This window comes from Dipodomys ordii, unplaced genomic scaffold, assembly GCF_000151885.1.
Source record: "Dipodomys ordii isolate 6190 unplaced genomic scaffold, Dord_2.0 Scaffold10, whole genome shotgun sequence".
Lineage (NCBI taxonomy): Eukaryota > Metazoa > Chordata > Mammalia > Rodentia > Heteromyidae > Dipodomys > Dipodomys ordii.
The window spans coordinates 19704235-19726514 of record NW_012267226.1 but is presented as its reverse complement, the minus strand read 5'-3'; the positions used below and the strand labels follow the sequence as shown (position 1 = coordinate 19726514).

At 53.6% G+C, this 22280-nt stretch overlaps 1 protein-coding gene across 1 annotated transcript in view; it reads left to right on the top strand.

The window, feature by feature from the left end:
- Positions 1 to 22280, top strand: part of Dscaml1 (Down syndrome cell adhesion molecule like 1) — a 244295-nt gene that overhangs the window by 144992 nt on the left and 77023 nt on the right. The window contains exons 4-5 of the mRNA XM_013009493.1: positions 16692 to 16838; positions 21850 to 22128. Coding sequence (XP_012864947.1) covers positions 16692 to 16838; positions 21850 to 22128 — 426 coding nt within the window. The remainder of the gene's footprint in view (positions 1 to 16691; positions 16839 to 21849; positions 22129 to 22280) is intronic.

Genomic DNA, 22280 nt, shown 5'->3' with positions numbered 1-22280 from the left:
GAGAGAAGGCAGCGTTGGCTCAGTGACCTGCGGTGACCCTGCCTGTCTGTGACATTTGCTGACGGCGTCTCACCTGTTTGGCTCACCAAGTTGCTTTGTGCCGTTTTTGTTCAGACTGGAGCAGTTGGCGGCTGGCAGACCTGGCTCAGCCTCACCCTGTAATAGCCACGTTCTCACCTCTCCTCATTGTTCTTCAATCTGTATAATTTTAGGACCCTGTTCAGCACCTTCTCCGCGCTCATGGTTCCCATTAATAATCATGATCAGCACTTACCTAGGTGCTTTTCGTTTTCAAAGCCCATTAATTAACACTAATTAATCCACACAGCAGTGCTAGAAGGAAGGGGAGCTATCATTATCTTGGTTGCAGAAAAGCCGGGAAGAAGGGAGGCTCCAGGTGACTCGCCTGTGGCTATAAAAGAAAGGAGAGAGAGAGAGAGAGAGAGAGAGAGAGAGAGAGAGCACAAATCCTAGGCAGAAGACCCATTTCCCAGTTCAAGATTGAAATAGTTAATGAGCATTAAGATGATCAACATTTATGGGCCACATTTATTATGCAAACCCCATACTATGGAGCTTTCAGTGCATTTTCTCATTTAATAGTCACGGGATTCCTGTGGCAGGGGCTGGGGTGGGGTGGGGAGGGAAGATGCATGCTGTGATTCTCTGTTTCTTTACCCATCAAGAAAGGGAGGCCAAGAGAGGTTAAGAACCTGCCCACTGTCACACAGCAGACCCACAGGGCAAGGGTGACCTCTACCCACCCTTAGCACTGAAGGTTGCCCATTGTTCTTAAGCTCCATGTTGAAAAAGAGCCTGGTGATGTTGCCTTGTCCTCTCCATGTGGGAGAAAGGAAGAAAGGAGACTGGAGGCCCAGAGGTAGAAAAGCGCTAAGCCACACAACGGAATCCTGGAGACATCATGAGCCCTCAGGCCATGTTCCCGGTCTCTCAGCTTCCATTTCCTTCCCTGGCTCATAAGCTGTTTCTTCTCTTAACATTTATAGACCCCAGCTGATGTTGAGCTCTGTGGATACAGCAGATGCGGGGGGGGGGGACGACACCGACCCTGCCCCTGTGCATTTGCTTGCTGTCTCTAGGAAGCAAAGCGTTGATGCCAGAAACAGTCAGACAGCTAACCCAGCCACCCTCAGCCGTGAAGTGCTTTCTTCATGCCAGACCACATCCTTGGGCCCCACCCACTTTTCCATGGAATAACTCCATCGATCGTGAAAACTTAAAAATACTGGATGGGAACTTGGATTTTATTCCTTTATTAATAACTATTTATTGAGTGTGACCAGCCATGTCTTGGGCACCCAGAGCACAGTGATAACACAAACGCAGTCACTGAACTTGTGATCCTGAGTTCTCACACGGAAAGAATGGCCCAAGCAAAGGCTCAAAGGCGCTTGTACCTGAGGAATGGGCAGCTCTGGACTGGCCAGCGTGATGTGAACAAGCATGCAGGGGACCACAGAGGCAAGGTCCATGCAGAAAGTAGGCAGAGGTCAGATCGTGGGAGGCTGTGGGTCACGAGAAAGAGCTGGAGTGCTATGGAGGAGGGGGCCTGCTGCTGAGAGGGGCACGTTGGCTGTCAAGTGGGGAATGGATCACAAAGGGGAAGAGTGGAAGCCGAGAGAATGGCAGGGCTGCAGAGCCTGGCAGGGGAGGAGCGAGGCGTCGGTCAGGCCATGGTCACGGACTTGAAGAAAAGTAGGCAGTTCTCAGCTATAGCTGGTGATGGAACCAAGGGGATTTAGAGATCACTAGATTAAGGACATTTGGGATTATAGATCTGAGTGGCTTGGGTTTTGTTTTTTTTATGGAATATGAGAAGGCTTGGGGGATGCAGGTTGGGGATCTCAGATGGGCTTAAGGTTCTGTTTGGGACACACTCCCTTGGGAGTGACTATGAGAAATCAGATGGATGCCGGGTGCCAGTGGCTCACGCCTGTCATCCTAGCTAATCAGGAGACTGAGATCTGAGGGTTGTGGTTCAAAGCCAGCCCGGGCAGGAAAGTCCCTGAGACTCTTATCTCCAATTAGCCACCAGAAAACCAGAAGGGGTGCTGTGGCTCAAGTGGTAGAGTGCTCATCTTGAACTGAAGAGCTGAGGGACAGTGCCCAGATCCAGAGTTCAAGCCCCATAACCGACCTAAAAAAATAAAGGAAAGGAAGGAAGGAAGGAAGGAAGGAAGGAAGGAAGGAAGGAAGGAAGGAAGGAAGGAATCAGATGGAGGTAGACAGGCAGCAGGGCTGTAAGGCTCAGAGATCAGACCTGGGACTGTGTGGGTGGGAACTAAGGCCAGAGCAGTGAATGCAAACCCCCAGAGAAAGTCTAGCCAGAGCAGGCCAGGGTAGGACCTTGGAGCACACCAATATTTAGACTCAGCACAGAAGAGAGGGAGCTGGAAGGAGACTGAGCAGCTATGGCGATGAGGGAGAAGGGGAGGTGAGACAGGATGGTGTCTGTGGAAGCCCAGAAGAGTTGAGGGCTTCAATAAGGAGGAGGTGGAAATGGCCAATGCCAGTGGTGGCATGTTCAAGTAGGCCCCACTCATAGTTGAGAAGGAGTCTGGTGAACTTTTCTACCTGCACTGGCCTTAAACCATAGTCCTCCAGATCTCAGCCTCCCCCATGGTGGAGACTGGTACTCCAGGAGGCCAGGGAGTAGAGGAAAGAGCACTAGACAGGGAGTCCTATGCCTGAGTTCTATCTAGCTTGGCTGTGTGCTCACTGAGCTCACCATCTTGGGAAAGGTCACTGTTTTTCTTGTGGCTTCGGCATCCCTGTCTATAGACATGAATGCCACAGAGCCAGGCCGAGCCACAGACTCCCTGGAACTCTGGTCTCCTGTTACCTTCTCTGCTCTTGGTGCCCCACTGCACCGGTTCCCTTCCATGAGGCTTGGCTTTTATTACCTCATTTGTCTGGGCTGGTGCCCAGGTGAAGATCATTTGACCCAGGAGCTGGGTACTGCAAGAGGTTGGTATTAATCCCCAAAGCTTAGCACCTACCCTCAGCTGCCATGTGTAGCAAGCCGGCCTTGCAGACGCCATGGGGCTAGGCTGGCAGGAAGCAGAGCCCTCGCTCCTCCCTGAGCTCCTCTGAGAAACAGGGCTGCAGCCTCAACACACTGGCTGTGTGGCAGTGGGGAGGGGGAGGGGGAAGGGGTTCCCGGCATCACGCGGGATTGCCCCAGCCCACAGTCAGGAAGGGTCACGGCTCTGCGTGACCCCTGGAATCAACAGCTACCCTCACGTCTGCCACTGGCTACTGGGGTGGTACTTACAGCCTAGGAGATATAAATAGGCCTTGCACACACACACACACACACACACACACACACAATAAAGCTAATCTCTTTCTTGCAACCCCGGAGGGCCTTTTGCTGCTCAGTTACCAAAAAATATATTGAGTACCTAAGTAGGTACTAGGCGCTAGGTACATGTCTAACTCAGCAAGATGATGTCTTAGTTCATTTTTGAATATGGTCATCTGCAATAACACAACACCACAGGCTGGGTAAACTATAAAGCAAAGGAGTGTACTGGCTAGGCATTATAGTTCACACCTGTAATCCCAGCACTTGGCCAGTCTTTCCCCAAAGGAAAGGAAAGGCATTTCTTTTGACCCAGAGTTCTGGTCTAAGGTCGAAGGACCTCATCTGGTAAGGGCTTTCTTGCTGGCAGAGTTCCCAAGGTGGCACAGGGCATCGTGTGGTAAGGGACCCTAGCCATGATGGATTTCAGAGCAGACCCCACATCCAGCTAACCCTGACTCCACTAGCTGCATGAATAGACCCGTCCACTCCCGAGAGCCAGCCCTAATCACCGCTGGCGGGTCCCACCTTGCATCCCTCCCTAATGGACACTAAATTTCAGCCTGGGTGTCAGAAGAGACCAAGCCTGCTCATAGCACAGCAAGAGAACATGGGAACTTAGGTTCTGATGTGGAAAGACAGGAAACACATTTGTAGGTGAATTAGAGAACTTCCAATAGTGTCGGGTGCCGGGCAGGAGCGTGGAAGGGACAGTGGGGGTCCTTCCCATACTCAGATCTGATGTGCCTGTCCCTCACACGAATCCCCCAGCCACTGAATCCTCTCCAGAGCAGCACTGAAAGCCTTCCATGTGTCTGGCCGGAGACTGGGGAATGAACTCAGCGTCTGGAGCTTGCTGAGCAGACGCTGTACTGCTTGTGCATAAGATCTTGCCTTATCTCAAAGCTAGCTTGGATTGTGACTCTCCTACTTTTGCTTCATAGTACCACTAGGGATGAAAGGCATACTGCCCTGTACTCAGACACTGTGCTTTCCGCATCGTTGGGATAACAGGCATGCACCACGACACCAAGCTGTTACATGAGATGGAGTCTCTCAAACTCCAATCTCCTAATCCCTGCCTCCCAAGTAGTTTGGACTACAAGTTTAGGCTACTGTGCCCAGCTCATTCAAGGCCTTTGCGGTAGTATATCATTGTGGAGACACACAGAAAAGCAAAGTGCTCACAAAAGTAAAGAGACAGAAAAGGATTGGAGTATCAGCACCCCCTCAGAGGCTCATTTCAACTTCTTCCACTAGCCCTGTATTTGACGTGAAAGGTTCAAGCCCAGCTCATCACTTCCAGCCTGTGTTAATTCCGGAAAGACACTTAACCTGTTGTCTTAACCTCAGAAAGCTGATAGTAACCCCTTCCCTTTCTGTAAAAGTTTCACAGATGATGATAAGACCCTCTTAGCTTTTCCATCCTTACAGGAAGAAAGGATCTGGGCAGCTGGGCTCACTCCTGTAATTCTAACTACTCAAGAAGCTGAAATTTGAGGTTCAAAGCCAGCCATGCAGAAAAGCCCGTGAGACTCCTCTCTCCGATTAACCACCAAAAAAGCAAGCAGTGGCTCAAGTGGTAGAACGCTAGTCTTGAGCACAAAAGCTTGGGGACAGTGTCCAGGCCCTGAGTTCAAGCCCCAGGACCCTGTGAATCGATAGCTCAGGGTTTTATTTACTCCCTTGTGTTCGAGAGAAGTTCAGCAACCTACGCAGGGATGCTCAACTAGTAAGCAGCAGGACAGACTCTTCCTCTGGCCTCCTGATCTCAGTAGGGGAGAGGATATTATGTGTATTACATGGGCCAGAGAGGAAAATGCTTTGCAAAGCAAATGGGTGTGTTTGGTTTCGAAGCATCTTCTTTGACCTAAAGGAGATTGGACAAAGTAAAGACTGGGACCAAAAAGGAGGATCAATATTCACACTTTATTCTGGGCACCAGGGGATTCAAACGGGAGAGGGCTGTCCCACTGGCTGGTGATCCTAGCAACGTAGTAGGGAGTCAGCTTCCAGGGATAGTTTTTATTGTTGGCTTCCAGCTGAGCGACACAGAGACAGACAGATCCAGGCAGACAAGACACCTGCCAGCTGCCAGTTCACCTTAGTGTCACCACCACAGCTCCCTCCTCTCTCCCCTTCTCTAGGGGCTGCCCCCACCCATCCTACCCTACCCCCAGTCCCTCATCCCCCTCTGTTCCCATCCCCTCTCCCTCCCTTCCAAAGCATAATGAGTTTGATAAGAAATTGTCTCACTAACAGGAATAGCCACAGAAATCTCCTGTCCCCTCCCATTTACTCGGTAATACCCTCTTCTGGTGTCCTGTAATTTTCTGCTGGTGTCTGAGGCTCCCGACCACCTCGGGGATATTAATTCCTCCCTGTTCTTTGATCATGTGACAGCTGACAAGCTAGGATGTCCCCCATAGCCATTAGGCCACCAGGCCCTGTGGGTGAATTACACCAGGCCACCACAGCTCTCCACCACACCTGGATCTCTTCTGGCTCTGGGGACAATGGCGATCCCTAACCTAGGGGCCAAAGAGGCAGGCTGAGGACTGAGCTTGGGCAGTAAATGAAAAATGAAGGAAATCCCAGCCCTGGCCCGAGTGTGGTGGGGATTTGGAAGAGGGATGTGGGGTGTCTTTGAGGATCCTGCCTCAAATCTGTCTGCAAGCAGATCTGAGGGAGTTGCTGCCTTACAGGGGAGAGAGCGCCCCCTACAGGAAGACACCGGCAGGAACTCCAGGCCACGCGGGGAACTACAAGCACTTAGCTAAGGGCAGTGTGGATTTGGACAGCCCCGGCTTTGAGGGTGGCGGCAAGTTGCTCTGATGCTCTTCATTCTCAGCTTCCTCATCTAAGTGGCAGTAAGGACCAAACAAGGGCAGGGAGGGTGCTGGATGGCTGGGGATTGGCAGCCCTCTGGTTTGTACCAGGTTTATACACGGGGCAGGGCAGGGATGAGCCACAGTGGGGGCGGGATGAGAGGCGGGCTTAGGCTGCTCAGTTGAGGGTTCTGGTCTTGCTCTCCAGAGACATAGGAGGCCCAGGGTGGGTTTTTGTTTTGTTTTAGCACAGCCAGATGTTTCCATTTTAAGAGGATCTGGGTTTCGCCATGTCAGTGATTTAGATGAGACACAAGTAGATAGAAGCACACAGTAGGGCTCTCCCACACATAAAGGCACACAGTAGGTCCTCATGGACCCCTACCACAAGCAGATAGAAGCACACAGTAGACACCTGTAGATAGAAGCACATAGTAGGTCCTCGATAAGTGGCAGAAGTGTGGCTGTGCGGTTTGCACAGAGTGCCAGGGGAGCGTGCCCTCACTGGGTTGGGAGGGCTGAGAAGGGAGCAAGGCTCCGTGGAACCCAGGGAGTCCCCTCCCCCGACTCCCTTGTGGCAGAGCTACCCAGGGTGACAGGAAAAGCCCCTCCTCTTTGGCTGACGGGATGCAGGGTGGTCCTTGGGAGAGGGGGGTAGAAGGATGAGCCAGACCTTAGAGAGGTGAGCACTGGGCCAGCCTTCGCCGCCCTCCACCAGGCTCAGGGGTGCAGACTCCCCTCCCTGCCAGCCCGCTGCAACGGATGGGCGGGTCCTGCGGGAGCCATTAGTGATCCCCAAATTGCAGCTGCAATGGTTCCTCGTCCATTGGGCCACTTGGAGTGAGAAGCTATGAAGCCCCTCCCCCGCCCAGGCGGGAGCATTAAAGCCGGTGGGGGCTGCCGAAGTGGAAGCTGTCACCCCCTGACTGGGCTCTGCCATGTGCAGCAGACGAGGACTGGGAATAAAAGGCTTATTTCAGTACCCTGTTATTATAGCATCTTGTTTTCATAGTTTGTTCAACAAACCTCTCTCCCTCTCCTTCTCCCCCCCTTTCTCTCTCTCTTTTTTTTTCATCTTCCTCTCTCAGCAAATCCATTTAAATGCAATTCTATTCTTAAAGCGCCCCTCTCATGCATGCCTAATGAATGTCAGGGAGACGCTATTACAATGGGGCCGAGGAGGGTCCAATCGGCAGTGTGTGTACAAGTCATTTGAAAGGAAGCCTGGGAGCGCTCCAGTTTTATTACAGCATAATTAGAAATAAAATCTTGTTGCAATAGGGGAATGAGAGATGTGTGCTAATTCTGTGGAGGAGGAAGATAGAGCTGTCTAGTGGAAGACAAGGGTGTGGGGAGAAACGGGGGGAGTCACCACCGTTCCTCTTCCTGAGACCCCAGAGGGGTCCTCGCACCCCTCTACCTCCAACTCCCTGTGAGCTGCGGAAACCAGGCCCCAGGTACCTCTGGGAAATCAACTGTGAGCCAGCACCCTGGAGAGCTGAGCCAAATCTCTTCCCATAAGCCACACATCCTTAAAAGACCCCTCTGTGGGGTTGGATGCTTGTCAGAGCCTCCGCGTGGAGGCTGAGACCCAGGTCCAGGGCTTGAAGCCTCCCACTTGCCAGAATTCATCTATCTGCCAGGCACGGTGCCTGGGCACATCCCTTAACTCATTCCATTCTAACAGGAAGTGGGTTCAGAGTGGCTCCTCCCACCTACGAAGGGGAACAGAACTCAAACCCAAAACACTTCTAACTCTAGAGCTGGATCTCTTGTCTCTGCCAGGGTGCATTTGTTCTGGGTCATTCTGACATCCATCCTTCTACTGCACAGCCCCGAGGTAGCCATGAAGAGGTGGCACCTTGCCTAACATGGCAGAAAGAAGCTTGGGGGTGATGCCAGCTAGCCCCATAGGGAGGCTGGTCAATACATGTGGAAGATGACTCTGATCCAAGGGTATCGTGTGAAGACTGGGTACTCCACACCCCTCAGCCCTCTGGCTGGGAGGAACCCCACTGTGTGATTCACGCTGCCTCAGTTTCCCTCAGTGAATGAAACACGAGGTGGTAGATGAGATTGGGGTGATGGGGGTGGGGGTTAACAGTACTGGGAGGGATTTTCATCTCAGGACTCAGTGCTTGCTAGGCAGGTGCTCTTCCACTTTCAGAGCTCATGTCTTTGTCTGGAGCCAGCCCCACACCAGATTCCTCATATCTACGTCTCTGGTGTGGCTGGAATCACGGTGACACTACCACGCCCATTCAGCTTACTGATCTCAGCTAACTTGGTGCCTATGCTGGCCTCCAACTGCCATCCTCCCAATCTCTGCCTCCTGCCCAGCTGGGATTTCAGACATGAGCCACAGCCCTCACTGAGAGTCTTTGAGAGTAGAGATGAACTGTGGGTCCTGGGAAACAGCATGTCCAGGTGAGGCCTGGTCTGCTTGGGCTAATACTTCACACTGGGGGTGGGAAAGGGAGGCAGAGAGGCATGACAAACTTTGTTCTTACAGTTCTGGAGATGAAAATCCCAGGACTCTCCCCATCAGCAAGAATAACATCAGAGAAAGGGAGGAAGGTACCCATTGAGTGTCGCCCAAGTAGCTCCCTGCAGGTGCCCTGGTGGGGACCCCCAACAGAGGCTAACCCTGCCAGGCAGGAAGTAATGATCGCCCCCCCCCACTCCGTCCCACAGCACAAATGGCCTTGGAGGCCATGTCCTGACTGGAGGTGAGTTATCTCATTCATCCTGTGAGCTGTCCACAGGCTCCGTCTTCATGCTGAACCCCCTGTCTTTATAAATCTATACTGGGCGGAGCACCAACCGCTAACCTGTATCGACTGCAATTTCTCTTTTAGAATCAGGCTGTCCCAGGGGCCAACTGAGACCTTGATTTCCTGAGGCCGCCCCAGGAAGTAGACGTGGCCTGTGGCAAGCGAAGCCCCCAGCCTCTGTAGAACGCTCTAGCTGATTCCTCCCCTCCTCCCCTTACCCCATTGCTCCCTGAGACCTTCTTGGGGGTGAGGAGGTGGTAGAGAAGGCACCCCCTCCCTCAGAACCTTGGGGGTTCTGCTTGAGGAAGCATCCACCTCCAAAAGGAGAAATGCTCCACCCCAGCGCCATGCTCCCTTACACAGCACCGGACATACCACAAATGCCTTTCCTAAACATTGTCACACGGACACCACAGCAGGGCCCATGAGCAGAGAAAGCCAGGTTCGGTGTGTCACGGGGGGGACAAGAGAAGAATGTTCCAGAAGGCGAAAGGTGCTAGGGAGGTGGCCATTCAATGGCTGCTGTCTGTGATCACCTTCCTGGTCACCCAGGGCCCTGGCCACCCCCCCCCCGGTTCCTTTGTTCTCTGAGCCTCCACACTGAGTGCTCCCAAAACATGACAGCTAAAACCTCCACCTCTAGGTCACTCTGTCCCAGCCTTATAAGAGGAATCCATCATCCATCCTTGCATTCTGTGCTTGGAATGGCTCCTGACCCTTGTCAGCTCTGGGCATTCTTAAGCCAAGCACTGACAATCACAGGGATGTCCATTGACCAGAGAAGGCGGGAGGAAGGAGATACTCTGGTGAGGGAGCCTCTACTTCCCGCCTTCCGCTGGGCCTAAGGCTCGGGCTTGAATGCAGTCACAAAGTTCATGGGGGGTGGGGGGGAGAGGGAATTGATCCCAATGCAACAGGGCTGGGAAGACTGGCCTATTAAGAGAGAGATGCGCTCAGCTCCGGGGAACTCTGCTCTCCTGCCTGGATTAACATCACGACTGCAGGGCAGGTTAGTTCTCCTGAGAGTGGGTATTCCAGTAAAGGCAAATTCGTGCCCTTCTTGCTCCTGGCTCTTGTGTTCCCTGACCCGCCGTCTTCTGCCATGGGGTGCTGCAGGGAGACACCCCTGGGCCTTGTCCCTGGACTGATGAGCTTCCAGAACCACAAGTCAAATACACATCCGTTCATCATCAATGGTCCAGCCTGGGATGCTGAGATAGCAACAGAGAAGGACAGTTAGCAAGGCCTCTTGTCACGCCCCAGGGATGCCCAGCAGGGACTTAACTCATCATCAGCGCCTATATATTTTTTCTTTTGTTCACTCCAAACCATCCATCCACTTTTAATGTCTCAACCTGGGGTCACCTGAGCTAGGGGGCGGGGCGAGGGGGAAGGAGTGCTAAGAAAAAGCCAAAAATGACCTAAATGGGAAAACAGTAGCCCAAACCATTACTATGTGGCACTGGTGGCTAAAGGAGGAGGGATCCCAGAGGACAGATCCGCTTGGGGACAAGTCCAAGCTGGAAGTCTCCTCTGTCTCACCCACATGCAGGATTACCACCTGTTCCCCGAGCTCCTACTGGGTGCTAGGCGGGTCTCACAGCGGGTTTACAGAACAAACTAAACTGACCCTTTGCTCTCAACAACAAATGTCACCTACTGTGAACACAGTAGCACAGGGTAAACTGTGGGGCAGGGACTGGACCCAGGCTGGCTTTGATAAGCTGGTCAGATAGGGCTTCTCCAAGGAGCTGGAATGGACAGAGAAATGGTGGATCAGAGGAAAGTATTTCAAGCCCCAAAGCAATGGTAACACAAAGGCAGGATAGAAATGAGCCCATGCATGCACGGGCCTGGGCGGTGGAGGCTTGCAGCTGTGGCATTCTTTAAGCTAGGAATGCTCAGATGCTGGGAGGGAAAGTCTCTTAAGGGTGGCCCACTCCATACATAATCCCAGGCAACACCGTGCCTCCCCGAGAGCAAGAGCCAGGGGTCCATCCTCCCAGAGAGTTGCTATCAATTATCTCTCAGGGGCTCCTACAGCTGCCAGGAATCTCCAAGGCCCAGCTCTCTGACCCTTTAGAAAAAGACTGGAAAGGTGCCACCGCTCACTTCACACCACGTGTGGGACCCGGGGATCTCCAGAGCGACCTTCTTGACCTCCAGCCCTGCTTCTGAGAGGAATTTATAGGAAGCCTGAGCCAGTGAGGAGCTGAAGGCTGGGCCAGCCCCCACCTACCTGCCATCTCCCTGGGATACAGATGCAGCTCCCCCCGCCCCCCTCATGTAACAGATGTACCATAGAGTGGCCCTTCATAATTCAGTTGTACTGGACTGTGCTCTAACTGTGGCTGAGACCTGTGCTCCACTCTTCTAGATGTCTTTCTTTTTGTGATGCAAGGAATTGAATTCAGGGCGCTCTACCCCTGAGCCACACCTCCAGCCCATTTTTGCATTAGTTATTTTTGAACTGGAGAGGGGGAGGAGGTGGTTTCTGTTTAGGTCTGGGCTGTGATTATCTAACTTGTGATCCCCACACACACATTGCTGGGTGTGACAGGCCCCGGACACTGCCCCCAGCCACTGTGCTTCTGCTATAGCGGAGATCACACCCAGTCACTGGTTGAGATGAAAACTCCTGAACTTTCATACCCAAGCTGCCCTCAAACCACACTCTCACAAGTAGCTGGGATTATAGGCTTGAGCCACAGTATCCGGCTTACATGCCTTCTATTCTGAAGAAGTAGAAGCAAGGCTTACGGTGATGCCCGTTAGAGAGAAAGGCCCTTCATGTTTAGCTGGAGGCTCTCTGCTCTGTACCTGATCTCCCAAAGATTGAAAAAGTATCCATTTCTAGGTCATCACAGCCCCGAAATTCTAGAATGCTCCTCAGTTGACTCTGTTGTATAAACATAATGAAAACATTAATTAACATATCTCTGGATGGATGGAACATTGAAAGCCACAGAGAAAGCTAAACTTCCCCAGGGATACCCCTATTCCTGTCCCAGCTCTTGGCCTAACATGCAATGGATGTTCAATACGTATGTTTATTTTAAAAAAAAAAAAGAATGAAAGCGAAGCAAGGCATGATGGTGCATGCCTGAAAACCCAGCTAAGCAGGAGGCACAAGGAGCATTGTAGCTTGTACACAGCCCTAGGCAAAAGGGAGATCTTATCTGAAAAGTAACTAAAACAAGACAGGGCAGGAGGTGGGGCTCAAGTGACAGATTGCCTAACTAGTATGAAGTCCTGAGTTCAAACCCTAACACCACCTAAAAAAGAAAAAATAGTGTGGAAGCCTGCTCTAGGTCACCAGGAAAGCGGTGGCCAAACCAAAGTGTTCACAGAAATAAGAAACGGATTCATTGGCGCTTGCTTGGTTGGTGATGAGCATGGTGACAGATGACACCATTTGACAGAGCAGAGCCCACATTTAAACATTAACATACACATACCCCAATAAGGGTCTCACCAGCCAGGCACCGGTGGCTCACACCTGTAATCCCAGCGACTCAGGAGACTGAGATCTGAGGATCTCAGTTCCAGCCCGGGCAGGAAAGTCTGTGAGACTCTTATCTCCAATAAGCCACTCAGAAAACGGAAAGTGGCACTGTGGCTCAAGTGATAGAGTGCTTGCCTTGAACTAAAGAGCGCAGAGACAACACCTAGGCCCCAAGTGCAAGCCCCACGACCTACAAAAAACGATAAAAATAGAAATAAAAAAATAATGGTATCACCAGAAGCGGTCCCCGCTCGTACCTACCCATTTCCAGGAAACATCACTACCACTCTCCGGCCTCTAGCTGGACCCATTCCTCCCCAGGGAGAAGGACTTGCTCACAGGCTGCCACATTGCCTGGACATCCACCAGAGCAGCCTTGGGGGCCAGTGCACCACCCAACCCTGGCCGGGTTGGCCGAACCTCTCTGGGCTCCACAGGCGGCTCGCTCCCTCCCTTCCCCAGCAGGGCCCATCACTGATTCTCATCAAACATGCAGAGCTGATGTTGCTGTAGTCCCCCAGAGGGGATTAACATAATACCCCTGATTTCTCCTTCCCCTCGAGCTGGCTGTGCACCCCCCCCCCCTGGCTGCAGCCTGCCTTTGTTTCAGGAGAAGCAAAACACTGAGTCTGAAAACGTTACTGCAATTAAGTATGCACAGGAAGGGGGAGGGAGGGGGAAATGAGGACAATGAGGGATGTGAGACATCAGTAGCAGCAGCTGCTTGTTGCTATAGAAACCCCAGCTCCCCACCACCATCTCCGCACCATCGCCCCCCACCCCAGCCCCCACTCCAGGCTTCAAAATCCCACGGAGGCTGAAGGCTCTGTTGGTCCTGGGGTGCTAGAAGGTACAAGTTCCTAGGGTTCTAGCTGCCCCAGGACCAGGGGGTACCTGTGAGTTACTAACACTGATTTGTGTCTTTTCTGGTTACACACATACACACACACACACACACACACCTTCCCTCAACTACTTCTGATTGACAGCACGCCCCCCCCCCAGCAGTTCTGCATTCTAGTCCCAGTTACATAATAAATTACGGAGACACTTCCATGTTTAACTTGGGTATGTCACAACATGGAGACAAAACAAGAAAAAGGTGCATGCAGAGTCCAGTGAGGGGGTCAGGCTGTGACCTCCTCCCTCTGACACTGGCTGGCCAATCACCTTTGCCCCTTCCAGACTGCCCTTCTCACAGCACCGCGTAGGGGTCTGCACAGGTATGGTCTGTGTGCCAAGAGGATCAGAGCGGGGACAAGGTGTGGGAAGGGGCTACAAAGTCCAGATTCTGGAGGAACCCTAATAAGAGGTAACTGGACAAGATCCCGTGGTGTCCCAAGCCTGGGCACAGAGAGCCACTTGTCTGAGAGGAGGGCTGAGACCCCAGCTTTCGCAGACTGCAAGGAGAGTCATTGGCTGGGGCTCCCACATGCCCTCCTACACCTTCCCATCTAAAACAATTAGTGCAAGCTCCCCCGCTGGGTCAAGGGTGATTGTTTCAGCCTCACACTTGGCCAAGTGTCCAGTTGTTTACTGAGATATGGCAGGAAAGATGGGAGGGAGGAGAGGAGGGACACGGTGGGAGGAAGGGAAGATGAGGGATGAAGAAAACTATAGATAAACCGAAATTCACTTAGATGGATGAAGTTGCTGAAAATCCTATGACATAAATAACTCTAAGACTCTAAAATCCTCAGACTCTTTCCCCTGAAGAAGAATCAAGAGCTGGGCGCTGGTGGCTCACACCTGTAATCCTAGCTACTCAGGAGGCTGACATCTGAGGATTGTGACTCAAAGCCAGCCTAGGCAGAAATATCCATGAGACTTTTATCTCCAATTCATCACAGAAAAAGCCAGAAATGGAGCTGTTGTGGCTCAAGTGGTAAAGTACTAGGCTGAGCAAAAGGAACTCAGCAACAGCACCCAGGCCCAGAGTTCAAATTACAGGACTAGGAAAAAAAAGAACGGAGGGACAGGACAGCTGCCTGCAGTGTTTGAAGGACTCTTGAGAGTTCAAGATGGTGTTGGGGACTGGGGGAGGGGGGCTCCAGCGAGTAGAAGCAAGGCCTTTCAGGAAGCTGAGAGAGCCATGGTGACCAGGAAAGGCTTTTTTTAAAGGTCAGAAGTCGGAGCAGGCTGCTGAGAGGCAGAGAGGCCCCAGCCAGCGAAGGCTGTTGGGAACCCAAGCACCTCACTGTCCCACGGTGGGCGGGTGTGCACAGCCCGGGTTCCAGCCCCTACATGTTCAGAGTCTTGAACTCATGCTTGAGGGGTACGCAAGACCTCACAGAATATTCGTATCAGTATGAGCAGCAGCCAGGGCCTCTGCGGGCGGAGGGATTGCCCTGCCCCAGCAGGAGGAGCAGATATGTTCCTTATGGGATTTGGGGGTGGGGGGAGGATTTGGAGGGCATGAAGTGAGCGCCCCCCCCCACACCCACCCAAGTTTCCTTCTGGAAGCCTGGTGGAAATGCTCCTAGGAATCTGTTCATCCCAGAGGAACACAGACTTCACTTTCCAGGCTATAATCCCAGAGACAGGAGGATGAGGCCCTGAGCTTGTAGGTCCCACCTCCCTCCCTCCCCACAGAAGTCGAGCCCCTCCCCAACCCAAGGTCACTGCCTCTCCTTGAAGTCAGCCTTCATTAGTTCCCGGTCCGAGTTTGCCTGTCAGGACCTTGGACAGAGAAAGCCAGCTCACCTGAGCGCCACTGGCAAATGGGTGTCCCGCTGTCAGTCCTTCCCGCTGCCCTGCTGAGTCCTGACAGCCAGGCACCCGAGTGGCTGCAGCGGTGGCACGCAGAGCCTGTCCCCATGCACAAAGTGGAGGTGCAGGGGCCGTCTGTGGGATTGTATGGTGTGTCTGCCTCTCCATGCCCCACCCCCTCCATGGCGGCTCAGCCTGAATGAAACCGTTTGTTGATGAATCTTGTTATGTTCTGAATGGAACACACCTCCGCACAGGCAGGAAGGTGTGTGTGCTTCACACCGAGGAAGAGCTTGGAATTGGGAGAGCCGAGTTCTAGCCCACTGGCTGACAATCTGACCTGCGCCTGTAACCTCATCAGGAGTCTCCATTTCCTCTGCTGCAAATGGAGAAAATAGCTCAACTTGTTTTAGGAGCCAGTAAAGCAATGAATGTGAAAGAAGTTGCAGGCACTTTCTCTAGGTTAACTTGTGTGTGTGTGTGTGTGTGTGTGTGTGCACCAGCATGGGTTTGAACTTGGAGTCTGGGTGCTGTCCCTGAGCATGTTTTTTTTTCTCAAAGCTAGCTCTCTACCACTTGAACCACAGCTCCATTTCTGGCTGTTTTTGGTATCTTATTGGAGATCAGAGTCTCACAGACATTCCTGCCCAGGCTGGCTTTGAATTTTGACCTTCAGATCTCAGCTTCCTAAATAGCTAGGATTACAGGCATGAGCCACCAGTGCCCAGCTATACTAAACATCTTATTGTTTCTTTTGTATTTTTATCATTTGCATCTCATTGTACAGGTAAGTCTCAGAGAGATTAAGTACCATTAGCTGGAGAGTAGATGAGACAGACAGTGCTTTGACTCTAAACCCCACTTCTTGCCATCAAACCCTAAAGCATCTACACTTAAGAGGAGAACAATTATTGCTGGGCACCAGTGGCTCACATCTGTAGTCCCAGCTACTCAGGAGGCTGAGCTCTGAGGACCACAGTTGATAGCCAGCCTGGGCAGGAAAGTTCGTGAGACTCTTATCTCTAATAAGCTCCCAAAAAGCCAGAAGGGGAGCTATGGCTCAAGTGGTAGGGCACCAACCTTGAGCAAAATAATGCTCAGGGACAGCTGGGTGCTAGTGGCTCATATCTGTACTCCTAGCTACTCAGGAGGCTGAGATCTGAGGGTCGTGGTTCAAAGCCAGCCCCAGGCAGAAAGGTCCCATGAGACTCTTAGCTCCAGTTAACCACCAGAAAACTGGAAGTGGCGCTGTGGCACAAAGTGGTAGAGTGCTAGTCTTGAGCACAAAGAGGCTCAGGGCAGTACCCAGGCCCTGAGTATTGGCAGAGAGAGAGAGAGAAAACAATTACTATAATTTCTGTTTGTCACGTGTTGTGGGAGAGAGCCTCATCTGGTATGCCAATGCCCCTTTGCCTTTTAAGGTGCACTGCTTTACCCCTTGTCACCGCTATGGCCTCTTCTCCTGGGTGATAACTCCAGCCCAGATGACAACTATCAGCCAGAGCTGCCCAGGTTGGGAATAACGGGCTCTATCCTGGTTGTGTCTGCAGGAAATAGATTTTTTATCACTTCCCACGGAGGGCTGTACATCGCTGACGTGCAAAAGGAGGACGCCCTCTCCACCTACCGCTGCATCACCAAGCACAAGTACAGCGGAGAGACCAGGCAGAGCAACGGGGCCCGCCTCTCCGTGACCGGTGAGTCAGAGACTACAGGTGGGCCGGCATGTCTCCAGCCACAGACCCAGGCATCCCCTGCATCCCGGGGGCCTCAGAGAAAGTGATTGAAGAGTGCGGGATGGGCAAGGCCCTTCCCCTTTGGCCTCCAGAGATTAATTCTTTCCAGGAGTCAGAATCAGGGGACACTTGGCTCTCCCTGAAGAGCTGATGTGAACCTTTATGCACTGCTGGGGGGTTACAGACCCACCCTCCTGCCTCTTGTGTTTGCTGGTCAGGAAGGCAATGGTAAAATCTGATACACCCAAATGATCACTGCTTGTCTGGATTTGGGGAGACTATTGCATTCTCTCATGTCTGTTGGTATTTTTAAAGATGCTGTTCAACATTGGGTATGGTGACTCATGCCTGTGATTCCCAGCTCTGCAGGAGAGAGAGATAGGAATATCTCTGACCAGCTTAGAGAGAGACAGAGAGAGAGAGAGAGACCCTATCTGAAACATAAGTAAAGCCATAAGGGCGAGGGGTATGGCACAAGTGGGAGAACCCCTGATTCCCAAGACCCTAGAGTCCAGCTGCATGTCCCCTGTCCCCTAGAAAGGGGGCAGCAGAGTGTCCACACCAACCTCCAGCAGAGAGGAAGGGAGGCATGTGGCATCCTTGGAGGCTGGCTCTCCTGAGAGGGTCCAGGGATTTTGGACAGCAATGGGATGTGTTCTGACATGGCCTAATGAAGTACATGCCGACATTCCCCCACAGCCCACCACACACACACACACACACACACACACACACACGCACACACACACACACACACACACACACACACACACGCATACACAGCAATGCACTGTGGTCTCTTCTGTCCTACTTTGATTTTCCTAAATGCTGGTTGCAACTCACCAAATGGATTTTACAACCTCCTAATGGTTTGTGACCTACAATTTGAAAATCCCTCAGGAGGTGATGTGGGCGTGGCTTTGGGACAGAGAACCAGCGGACAGTCTGAATACCAGGGGTTTTTTAGGGGAGGGAGGAGATTAGACCCCTTAAGTCACACATCCCAACAAGCCAGACACTAGGTAAGCACTTGGCTTTGCCTGCCTCTGAATTCTGCAGGTGGGGAGATCTGCTCCCTCAGCACAGAGCCCCCCCAAACCTCACATTTGCCCTCTATCTGGAGGGGGCCAGACTCAGAGAGCAGGAACTGGGAACGTAATAGGCAGGCTTTCCCCTTGATCCTGTGTCTGTGGTGCCTGGCCCTGTGCCCAGCACATAGTAGGTGCCAAGTAAATATTTATGGCGTTAATCAACAGGAACAGAAATGTGCCGCTGTGGTGGGAGGGTGGGGGGAGATGGGGGCCGCGTTCCACCGTAGGTTTTGTGGTTCCCTTTTTGAATCTGCAGCCCGATTCCCAAAAGCGTTGTGTCAGAGTGGTTTGCCTCCAAATTATAGGGACTTGTTTGTGTGGTGTTTTGCATCTCATTTGCATGCTTCTCATACCGTGTGGGAAAAGCACAGAAGCCCCTTTCTGCAGGCCTGCTCTGTTCTCTTCGTAACAGCCAAGCCCTTCATCCTCTTGTCTGCTGGATGGACCTCCGGCTTTGGGGGTGGGAAGTAGGGGTCCCCTTTTAATGTGGAAGATATGCCAACTCTTCTCCTTATCACCCCCACTACCACCTGTGGGGCACACAGGCATCAGGAGAGAGAGGAAGGCACCACACTACCCAGCACCCACAGATAAAGCCCAACCCAGAGAAGAGAAGCAGAGATAGGAAGGGTTTCCCGAGGCCAAGGGAGAGAGGCCCAGACAGTGAGAGAATAACACAGGGCCAGGAAGCAGAATGGAGAGACCACAAAGACAAAGGAAGGTGGCGGAGGGGGAAGGAAGGAGGGGGCACAGAAGGGAGGGGCACGGAGGGGCAGGGGAGGGGTTGTGCAGTGACAAGGGGCCTGATGGGCTGGGACTGGATGGGACAGGATGGGGCTGGATGGGACAGGATGGGGCTGGATGGGGCTGGATGGGGCTGGATGGGGCTGGATGGGGCTGGATGGGATGGATGGGGCTGGATGGGACAGGATGGGGCTGGATGGGACAGGATGGGGCTGGATGGGACTGGATGGGGCTGGATGGGGCTGGGTGGGGCTGGATGGGACTGGATGGGGCTGGATGGGATGGAACAGTACAACTTGTCTAGAAGCTGCTTGTCTCAGCAAATGTTTAATGTGGGGGCATTGGTGCCGGGGAGCCAGCCCTGACCCCTTGCAGGTGGGGTTCTGTTCCATGGAGGCCGGACAAGGGTGTGATTGATGTGATCCACTCTCTTGTGGCCAGGACTCGGGAGCTCCTCTAAGGACACGTTTGTTCAGGGTTCCTGGGCACAAAGGAGAGAGGCTGGGGGGGGCGGGGAAGGGGGGAGACATGGGCTGGAGATGGCCACAAGTGGAACATGGCTGTGGAGGAGGAGGGGAAGGGAGGGATGAAGAGGTGTGTTGCTGTTGTTGTTGTTGGGGGGGATTTACAAATCGGCCCGGCCGCCCACTAGCCCTGGCTAGATAGTGGTATCTGCTGGCATCAGATGCATCTGGCCTCCAGGCCTCAGCCCCCTGGTCTGCAGATAGGAGTGACCAGCTGTGCGCCCTGCGGCTCTGAGGAAGACAAGGCTGGGAGGCTTTGTGGTGCCACGTGGTCCCTGGGAGAGGGCGTCTGGCACCCTGGCCCTGCCATGTTCCCAAGACAGGAGCCAGCTTTCATCCTCGCCGCGTTTTCCAAGTTAGATGACCGTTGCAAGAAGAAGTCTATTGTCACACCATCGCGTCCACTCAGCTCCCAGTGGGGTTCACTGAGTCCCACCCCGTCCAGAGACGCTGAGACGCCAGGCTGGTCACACCAGCCAGGACCTGGAACAGAGGCTGCCGGAGGTCGCAGCAGCCCTTCAGGGGACACCCAGGACCCCCACGATCTCTCGGGCAGAGCCATCTGTGTCCCCCCCACACACACACCCCAGCCCCGGTCCCCCCCCCACCCTCCCGGGGGACTGTCGTGTGTACACGCCACAGCATTTTACTTCTGCTCCGCAGTAATGAAAGAGGTTTCTTTCCCTCAGAATTTAATTTCACGCCTGAGCCTCGGTGATTAATTCCCCCCCTCCACCACCCTGGCGGCCCCTTCCGCTTGTAAATTCTGCCGTGTGCCATGGAATTTGTGTATTTTGCATCAATTAAGTGTCACATTGAGTAATCCCCCCCCTCCAGGCACTGGGTTTGTTTACCCCGAATGTCCCCACAGGGGTGGGGTGGGGTGGAGAAGAGGCCCCTGAATCTGGCAGGGAGGCCCGGGCTGCCAGTCATCTGAGATGAGTGGGACACGACTCTGAGACCCTGAGACCCAAGATACGGGGCCTGTCGGGGCCCACGCAGAACCTACATCTGTGGGCTTTCTGGCCCCAGCCTGGCCTCCCAGCAGCCCCAGCAAAGCCCTGGAGAGGAAGCAGAGAGTCTCTGGAAAGCCCCCTCCCCAGGGAGCATGAACATTAGAGGACAGAGGACAGCTCTCATCGGTGACCGGGGGCCGACCAGTCAGCTGCTCTCGCCGCCACCTTCCGAGCAAAATCTAGCAAGTTCCATGAGTGCACCGTGGGCACTAGCTACTCCACAAGGGCCAGGGGCCTGATTTCAGACATGCAGTCTGCTGGGTGATCCTGGGCTGATCTTTGTCCCTCTCTGGTCTCAACGACCCTGGACTCTAGGCAGCAACATGAATCCTCCCGTCTCTGTCATGTGGAGTTTCATGCGGGAAAATGCAGCTCGCCGGCACGCCCAATGCCTCAGTGGCAGACCTGACGGGCCAACAGCCCGGGGCTGTGTCCTGTGCCGGGCACGGGAGGGACCTCCCTGCCCACACTGCCTCAAGGAGCCCGTGGCCTTCCAGGAAGATGGACGCATGGCCTGCGGTTGTTGCTGTCATGGACGGTGGTGATGGGGGGGGGTGCCAGGCTGAAGGCCGAAGCGCAGGGTGAGCCCCGCCATTCCTTCCGCTGTCTCTCTGAAGTTTTGCCGTATGCATACATTACCTGTGTTTTTTCATTGCCCTTTTTTTTTCTTTTAAAAAAGGAGGGGGAAATTTGACAATAAAAGAAAGGAAAAATGATGAACTAGAGCCCCATGGCATAGGGCATGCAGATGAGGACCCTGAAGCTGGCTTGTGAAAGACAATGGGTCTGGGCCCTCCCCCCCACCCCTCCCCCGGGGGGGGGCTAGTTTGCCACCGTGTGGAGGCAGCAGAAGAGGAGGCTGTTGGGATGAAGCCAGGCTGGAGACCAGACCCCATCACAGAAGCCCTTGGGATTCAGGAGAGGAAGAGGGATGCAAAATGAGGAATCTGTGGGGGCTGTTCAGCAGGGGCAGAGCCCCATTCACTCACTCACACACACACACACACACACCTTGCAGCTATGAGCTGTGTTCACACACACACACACACACACACACACACACACACACACCCTGCAGCTATGAGCTGTGCCGATGGCAGCAATGACGCAGGTGTCAGCCACCTCCCAGCCACAGGGCCCTGGCTCTCCCACTGCCTGGGGCCACACATCTTGTCTGAGCTGCTGCTTCTTGGTTTGAAGATGCAACATAGGGCAACACTGTTGGGAAGAGAGGAGTCCTGCAGAGGCATCGCTTCTAGATTTTTCTGGGCTTGGGTAGATATGCAGTCATCTCTGAGTCTATGGAATTCAGGCAAAAGAAGGCGGGGTGGGGCAGGGAGGCTGTTCCCCGTCCCTCAGAGGCTCCCCCAGCTCAGCTGGAGACCCAGACAAAGAACCAGGAAGTGGGCTGGGGAGTGGCAGGCCTGGTGCTGGGTCACACACAGACACGTGTGCTCTCCCTGCAGTGCTCTCTGGCGGGGCCTGCTCGTGATGAGGACAGTAGATGTGGGCTTGTCTGCAGGCCCCTCCTCTTCCTCTCTCGGCCTCTCTTCACCATCCACAGCTGACCCGCCCTGCCGGCCTTCTCTTCTTCCAGACCCTGCCGAGTCCATCCCCACCATCCTGGACGGCTTCCACTCCCAGGAAGTGTGGACTGGCCGCACGGTGGAGCTTCCCTGCACGGCCTCAGGCTACCCCATCCCTGCCGTCCGATGGCTCAAGGATGGACGGCCCCTCCCCGCCGACAGCCGCTGGACCAAGCGCATCACAGGGCTGAGCATCAGCGACCTGCGCACCGAGGACAGCGGCAGCTACATCTGTGAAGTCACCAACACCTTCGGCTCGGCAGAGGCCACGGGCACCCTCACGGTCATCGGTAGGTTGGGGATGCACTCAGTGAGAAGGGAGGACCCCCCAACCCCCTCCCCCAGCTGCCCTGGTGGCTAGTCCTGGAGGGAGGGGAGGATAGCCAGTCTGTCTGAAACTCTGGCTTCCCATCTTGGCATTAGAAATAGACATGGCTAGCCG